The 8,253-nt window shown below is 42.7% G+C and overlaps 1 protein-coding gene across 2 annotated transcripts in view; it reads left to right on the forward strand.

Moving 5' to 3' along the window:
- LOC122718162 (single Ig IL-1-related receptor-like) overlaps positions 1-8,253 on the forward strand; it is a 52,368-nt gene that overhangs the window by 40,408 nt on the left and 3,707 nt on the right. For both annotated transcript variants that reach the window (XR_006347335.1, XM_043942944.1), the window contains exons 4-6: positions 5,840-5,973; positions 6,328-6,492; positions 7,731-7,868. Coding sequence is in view for 1 of the 2 variants with exons in the window: in XM_043942944.1 (XP_043798879.1) it covers positions 5,840-5,973; positions 6,328-6,492; positions 7,731-7,868 (437 nt within the window). In the remaining variant the exon portion in view is untranslated. The remainder of the gene's footprint in view (positions 1-5,839; positions 5,974-6,327; positions 6,493-7,730; positions 7,869-8,253) is intronic.

The following is an 8,253-nucleotide window of genomic DNA, read 5'->3' on the forward strand; positions in this document are numbered from 1 at the left end:
GAGAGAGAGAGAATCCCTGTTGGGGGACGACGTTGGCCTGGTACTTTTGAGAAATCGTCCGTGACGAGATCCGTGTGTCACCGAGTGGGAAAATTCGGACAAAGAGTAACGACGGTTGCTGGTTCCCCTTCGAGAGAATCGTCCGTGAAATCTCGTCTCTCTGCGGAATTTTCGGTGTTGAGCTCGAAGAAGGAGACGTGGATTAGGAGGGGGGAATAATTCGAGGACGTTGAGCGAACGGTTGCTCTAATAGAGACGAATTAGGCGCTGTCTCGACGTGGCCCGACGCCGATCTATTAACGTTGATTGCATTCGAATGCAAATTCGCGAGGAGAAGGAGAAGAGATGGCAATTCATCGCCAAAGCGATGCACTTTCGCCCCTTTCCGTCCAAAGCGCGCGAATAACTGTCCTGTCCCGGTTTTGCACCGATCGATGGTCCAGGATGGACGAGCGAAAGAAAAAAAAATTCGAGCGTGTGAAGTAGGTGGAAAAATGAGGAGGGGAGAAATATCGCCGAGATATCGAAGGGAATAAATGAACGCGATGCAATTAACGAAGAAAGGAAAATCCGATTTTCCGGGCGTTGATCCACGATGGCCTCTCGTTTCTCAAAGACGTTTTTTTCACACACACGAGAAGTGAAAGCGTATGGGACCGAGTGAAATTTTGGCGAATCTTCGTCGAATAGCCGTCGCGACAACGGTTGGAAAAATAGCGGCGGCTAAATTTCCCCCGTAATCCGTTTAATTCTCCTCGACGTGGCGAATTAATCGGCACGCCGGAGCCCGGAATTAATATTAATGACCTCGTAGTAACTTAATTCATTCCGCTCGAATAATGCTACTTCTAACCCGGAGGGGAAAAAGGGGACCAAAGTTTCCCCGATCGATGAACTCTCGGCTCCACGACTCTCCATCGCGCGATTTTTCCTTTAAACCATCGACGCTGAAACGGAATCACCTCCGATGATAGCGGATGGTCGATGGACGGAAAATGGATTCGTTTCGCGAGGATATTCGTTGCGCGAATATCCCCGCGACAAACCGATTAATTAACGCTTAACCTTTCGGCTAATTCGATTTGGAAGCGAGCGCGAATGGGCAGGGAAGGGGGAAAATGGCGAAATAAGCCGCGTGCAATTTACTCGATTGAATTAGCGTATTATCGGCCGTTTCGATCGATCCCAATATCCCGGGGTCGGATTTCGCCCATTAAGCGAATCAAATTCCAAGTATCGTTCCAATCCGGGATATTCGATCTAGACTCGTCGAAAAATTGTATTTTCACCGTCCACTCCTTCGTTTCTCTCTTATCGACCGTGCGAAATGCACACCACTGCGTGTATTCACGGATAGAAGCGAAGAGAAACGAAGAGAAATCGCTGCGCGAACGCTTCAATCCTGTATATGCCTACGCACGCGAAACTGTCTCCTCGAGCGGTGGAAACTTAATCTGCGGCCTGATTCAGCCGGCTGGAATTTGACGGACGAGTCCCGTCTGTCTGCCTTCCGCCTCTGTCATCGCGGATTACAATGTGCCGTTTAATTATTCAGAGTCGAGGGAAATTTCCCTCGATCGTTCCTCGAAACGAAAGAGAATTATATAGACGGTTGGCTCGGTCGATTCGAAGATCCGCTTCGATATCTGCGCGAAACGAGAAACAACGCGACCATCTTTTTCCTCCGAATTTTAATCGCTTAATTTCTTCGAGCGGTAAGTAAGTTTCTCGATTTGGCGTTTCGAGTACGTAGATATCGCCGCGCGAGTTTCCGTTTCGTGCAAATAGAGGAGAGGGATAGAATTGAAGTTGGTCGGGTGCCAGAGAAATCCACCGATCCAATCTTTTCTTCGCTCCACGGACTAAATTTCGTTGATGGTTTCGATATCGCGAGGTATTATCGATTTCTTTCCAACGATCGAGCACAAAGGCTGTCCTCTCGATAATTTTCCGAAATCGAAATCGAAATCGATTTCGATTCCTTCCGATACTTCTGTTTTCACCGTTTCGCCGAACATTTTCACGGATTACCGACTGATATTTGCAATTCCATCGGGTATTATTCGAAAGATTAAAACCACCAACGATGAACGTGACGTTGCCGTGTTCCGTCGACATCCCTGAAAATCCTCCTATTTCCGCGTAAAGTCCGTTCGAGCGAGGCCTCCGATGCGATTCACGCCTCCGAGGAAAAAACAGGGAGAGGGGAAAAAAAAGGATCTCGATCGTGTGGTACCATGTAAACCGATTATCTGTTTCGAGTGAGTGCAGAGAGAGAGAGAGAGAGAGAGAGAGAGAGAGAGAGAGAGAGAGATTGGTAAGAAAGTTGTTGGCCGAGGAAAGTTCGTTTGAATCGAACGAACGCGGAGAGAAAGAAGATCGGGGAGGAGTTTTAATTAAAACTCGAGCGGTGAATGACGGTGAATATCGAGTTTATCGGTTTCCCTTGATTAAACAGGATTGTCGACCGCGCGATGATAGCCGGCCAGGGATATTGGTAAAGAGAGGATCGAACATAACGCGCGTTTCTTCGAACACTCTATAAATTCCGAGCCGTTAAGTCGATTTAAACTATTCCAATTGACGAGAATGCCGTTCTATGAATCGCCGTTAGAGACCCATCAATCTTCATTCCTGTCGATTGATCTCGAACGCGCGATTTTCAATCTATTTGATTATCGTTCAGTTGTAAAGTTAATTTTAAATAGTATTCTCCTCTTGTTTTTCAAATTTAAACGTTTTGTTTTTCGTTTGGCGAAAGAGAGGAATCAGTCTTATTTAATTCTTACGAAACGCGTATCTTTTTATACACGTAGATGCGTATGAGAATATACGTAGTAAATACCTATATATTTTGTCGATAAGTTAGATGGCGATCGAAAAAATTTTGATCAGCGCCATCTCGCGTTTGAATCACCGAAGCTTCGACTCGGTAGTAGCGTAGCAGAATGTGCAAGGAGGTATTCGACAGACAAAGAGAATAATATCGTGCGAAAAAGACGGAGAAAGCGTGCCACTATTTTTGGTTATGTAACTCCTGATATGTTACAATATAATGGACGCAACGTCGAAAATTAATTAATCGCTCGTTCGTCGATAAAAACTTCTGCATCTTTATACTCGCGTTTTAAAACTAAAACATCACACAAGTTTCTCGTGTAAATTTTAACGTGATATTCTTTTTTAGTTAATTATTTATATAAACGATTATTACGAAGAATCGTTTCAATCGTAAATTTGTAATAAATAATCAATTTATTCGTTCAAATAACAACGAAATTATAAATAAAATTTACACGTAAATGTAAAGGAAGATGTAATATTTTAGATTCATGTATTTATATTTAGAAATAGGTTCCATGATAACGAGAAAATTGAAGAAAATCCGTGTATAAAATCTATATGAATCAATATATAAAAGAAAGATGGAGGAAGCGTATTATTATTTTTACTTATACATATATATTGAAAATTAAATATTGAAAATTAATAATTATTCGTTTGTTATTAAAAATTTCTGTACTTTTAAATTCGCGTCTTAAAAATAAGAGTTTAAACAAGTTTCTCGTGTAAATTTTAATGCGAAATTCTTTTTAATCAATTAATTTAGATTATTTTAACAAATGTTTCAATCTTCATTTCCGTAATCGAGTAAGAATCGATCGATTTATTCGTTGGAACAACAAAGAAATTATACATGAAATTTATATGTGAAAATAAATGAGGATATAACATTTCAAATGCATGCATTTATATTTAGAAATTAATCTTATAATAATGAAAAATTAGCAAAAAACGGATTGAGCGTCGGTAATGTCGATCCATGTACGACGCGTTAATCATTAATAAATAATTAATCGGAAAGAATATCGCGTTAAAATTTACACGAGAAACTTGTCTGAGGTTCCAGTTTTAAAATGCGAGTATAAAAGTGCAGAAATTTTTATTAACGAACGAGCGATAAATTAATTTTCAACGTTGCGTCAATTACGTTAGAAAATATTAGGAGTTGCATAACTAAAAATAGTGGCACGCTTTCTTCGTCCTTTTCGCACGGTATTGCTCTCCTTGTCTGTCGAATACCTCCTTGCACATTCTGCTATGCTAGTAACGAGTCGGAGCTTCGGCGATTCAAACGCGAGATGGCGCTGATCCAAATTTTTCGATCGCAGTCTAACTTATCGGCAAAATATACGTATTGTACTCGTATTTTCATATTTCTCTAAAATATGTTACGAAGAAAGAATTTCGTAAATTCGATTCGACCGCGATTAATTCGAAACGCATACGTGATCGCGATTGACCAGGGAACGATATTTCTACGAACCAGAGAAGGACTTTTCACCGAGAACTCGCAGTAAGATTCTTGTACCGCTTCGAATGTTTGACCAATACTAATATTTGTTTCAGCGCAACGGAAATTTATTAAGCGTTTCGACGACTCGACGACGCACCTAACCTCTAACACGTATCCCGAACCCACGCATGTACGCGAAGTAGGATCTGTGTGCGAAGTGGGATCTGTGTGTAAAGTGGCGAAGAAAATGAAATCCGAAAGGGGGGAACATCGAAATTTGCTTTCGCGTTGCGCGTCGTTTTCTGTAATGAATGGCGTTTCCCGATTGTTTGGAATTTTTGGCGGGCGAGTTTTAATTAAAACTTGTCCGATTGAATCGCGAACGAGGAAGTCCGATGCCAGTCGATGCTAGATCCTGAGAAAGTTGGTGGATTTAAAATTCACGTTGCGCGTGACTCTCGAAAACTTTTCGATGCGGTCGACGGGTAAAAGGCGAGAGGAAAAAAAAAAGTTGAATAGCCGTCGAATTATCCAGTCTGCTTTTACAGATTCGATCGAATCGGAAATAAATCGTGGCGGAAAACGAAAAGATTTAAAAGGAAAAAAAAGTGACGTGCAAAGTTTTTAACGGGATTCGCTTCGTTATTCGTGAAATCGATTCGAGGATAATGGAACTACAGACGAAAAAAAAAAATATATATATATATATATAAACGATGGTGAATTGAATTTTCATCGCGATTCAACGTTGTTCCGCTTCGCATCAGTTGCAAACGAATCATCGGTTTTCAACGTTTGCAACTTTTTACACCGGTTACAACTGATGGTATATTTTTTTTTTTTACACAAACTTCGTTACGCGAATAGTCATGGATGCACGTAATTGCTCGAATTCGACTTTTCAACTATTCATTCGGTAGGTATGCCGAAGATAACAAAGATAACGACGCATTGCCTCACGATTGCTATGATTTCCAAGAAAAAAAAGCGTTGAGATGGGATCGATCGATTAGCACTCGACGCGAGGTTAAAACATCAAACTGTCCGTGGACAACTGATGACTCTATAAGCTTAATAACGCACGATCGCGACCAAAGAACTTGACCGAACGAACGTGTCCCTCGCATCGACTGATTTATAGCCGTCTCGGTCGAAACAAAGAGACTCGCCTTCGTGCACATGCTTCACGTATACGCGTGTACATACGTATATGCAGTGCTTAGGAATGCGTGTTTGGATCGCGCGTGCCGTGTCGACCGAAATTAGAAAATTGATCGGCCGAGAGCGCAGGTGTGAAATATGGAAAGGAAAATGATCGCGATAGATGAGGTCAGCTTCTTTTTCCGTTGGATACGAGCGAGTGGCGTAATCGCGTTCTCGGGCACGAGGTCGGATTTACGTGCGTTCGATTCTTCGAAAGATGAAGAAATCATTTTCGCCGTATTTAATTACCAAGATTGCGCGAAACCTACGAGGTCCGCCATTTTCTCGCTTTTATCATGTTTTCAGTCAAAACATAGACGATGATTATTTTTTTTTCAGGGAAAACAATCAGATCATCGGCTCTTACTTGGAGATCGAGGACATCACTCTGGAAGATTACGGAGAGTACAAATGCGAAGTTAGCAACGGAGTAGACGAGGAGATCACGTTACCCGCTCACGTTTATCGACAAGGTAAATTCCATCCGGCGAGGATTACGAGAAACGCAACGCGTGCGTATCCGTTGGCGAAAAATTGAGAAAGAAACGACCGCGTATCCGCTAGTTTACCACTAATTAACGACTCGATCCATAGTGGAAACGATGTCTCGTAACGATTTCGATCGATTTAATTCACCGCTCGTTACCGGCCTACGATGTAGCCCAATTAATCCCGTCCAATTAACCGAAATTCGTACGGCGCTCGCGTTTACGCTTTACCTTTTATCCTGCCAAAACTAACTTTGTATTTACTCCCTCGTTCCAATCCTTTTCTCCCTCCGATATCGCGATTCGCTTTTATCTCCAACGAACCGTTTCCATTCGCAGAGCCACAATTCGCGTTGGGACTGCAAAACGGATCCTGGAGAAGATCGTTCCTGGTGGGCGTTCTAGTGCTGGTTTTGCTGATCTCGGCCGGCGCGTTCTACGCTCGTTGCTGGCTGCCACTGGTTCTGCTCTGTCGCGACAAATTCGCCCCTCTCGAGGAGAACGGTAATTATTCCATTACACCCTTGCAACCAGGGGATTAATCGAATTCGATCTTTTACTCCGTAACCCATATAAGGAAGACGGAACGTTTATACATTCGTTAGAGAAAGAGAAAGTGTAAGTCTCTTTTTTTTTTCATGACCACCTCGTAGTCTTTGGCTCCCTTTTCTTCCTTTTTTTCTCTTTCAACTTTTTCCTCCCTTCATTCCAACTCATCATGAACATTTTAAGAGACGGTTATCAATTGTCTTTCTTTTCTTTATCCAAATTAATATATCGAATCCTCAGTATTCCAAGTTTTAAGAATATCTCGAATAGTGTTCGGCGTCGCTCGATATCCCCAAGGATACTCACCCTAATATCCCCAGCGATTCGAGATCGGTTAATCTCGGTTTAATCCACGGAAAAGAGGCTGCATTAACGTTTCTCCCTTTCCTTCCTTACTCTTTATTTTGCTCACGAACTCGGATCTAACTGTTCCGGATAATCAAGGGGTACCTTCTCCATTGAACGACGCGCCATTAAACGCAATTCCTCGGTCCGTTCCTCTCCTTATACACCTCTATTCGCCGAGTAGTAGCCCCCGTTTCGCGATAAGCCTCAGCCTTGCCGCTTATCGGATTGTTGATTTTCAGATAGAAAACGCTGTGGCGGATTTTTGAAGCGAGGATACGGCTCGAAGGAGAAGGAAAAATCGAACACGAGCGTTGCGAAAAAAGAGATGGCGTTGTCTCTCGTCCGATAAGATCGTGCCGCCTAATACGGAAGCTGGAAAATTGGCGCGAATTACGATTCTTCTCGGAAGAGACGCGCCTCCTCCGTTAACGTTTTGCTGAGATCGTTTTCTCTCTATTAGCCGAATAACCATCGAAGAAAGTGAAACGAGACCATCACGGTTCCTAGAAGTCGATCGATTTGTTTCCAGAAAAGAGAAATCCGGAACGTCTGATTTCTTTCTTCTCTTTCTCTCTCTCTCTCTCTCTTTCTCTTTTTCCAGGAAAGAGAAATCATCGACTTGAAAAGTCATCGTCGATGGCGGGACATTTATCGAGATTCTTACGATTCTTCTTCGAAAGGGAGAAAGAGGAAAAATTGCGCGAAACTGATAAATAATTTTTTTGCCATAAACTCGAGGTATACTACTCTCCTCGCTTCCCAGAAATTTCTTTCACCGTCCGTTTTCGTTTCAACTTGTAAATTGGATTGAATGTGTGCTGATCATGAATTTTGACGAATTTCAGATGGAAAGGAAAGCGACGCCCTGGTGTGCTACCACGAGAAAGACTCGAACCTGGCCATCGGCATAGTTATACCCACGTTGGAGTCGAGGCATCGGTACAAGTGCACGTCGCTCGAGCTCTCCCAATTGAATCAGAATTGTAAGACTAGGCTTTAATTAAACACGGCTCTCTCCCCTCGATTATTAAGTTTCCTGTCGCGTGGTGGCGGACGGAACAACTCTCTCTTTCTCTCTCTCTCTCATCGGCAAACCTCTCGAGTCGAGAACGCTCGGTCACAGAGATCTGTATGGAAAATAGGAAAAATTTCATCGTTCTTATCATCATCGTCGCCCAAGTGACGTTGCAACGATGCTCGACTTGTAAATGTAATGCAAGTTGGCAAATTGTAGAAACGAGGAGGAATCGCTGTTGCGTATTGAAACGAAGTTAACGCGATCTAGTCTTGGCAGCCTCTCACGAATATCATCAACGACGGGTGAAAAACATATTCAGACGCTGATTTCGTTCAAATTGGCGGGGGGGG

Source organism: Apis laboriosa, unplaced genomic scaffold (assembly GCF_014066325.1).
Source record: "Apis laboriosa isolate Shangri-la unplaced genomic scaffold, ASM1406632v1 scaffold5_cov152, whole genome shotgun sequence".
Lineage (NCBI taxonomy): Eukaryota > Metazoa > Arthropoda > Insecta > Hymenoptera > Apidae > Apis > Apis laboriosa.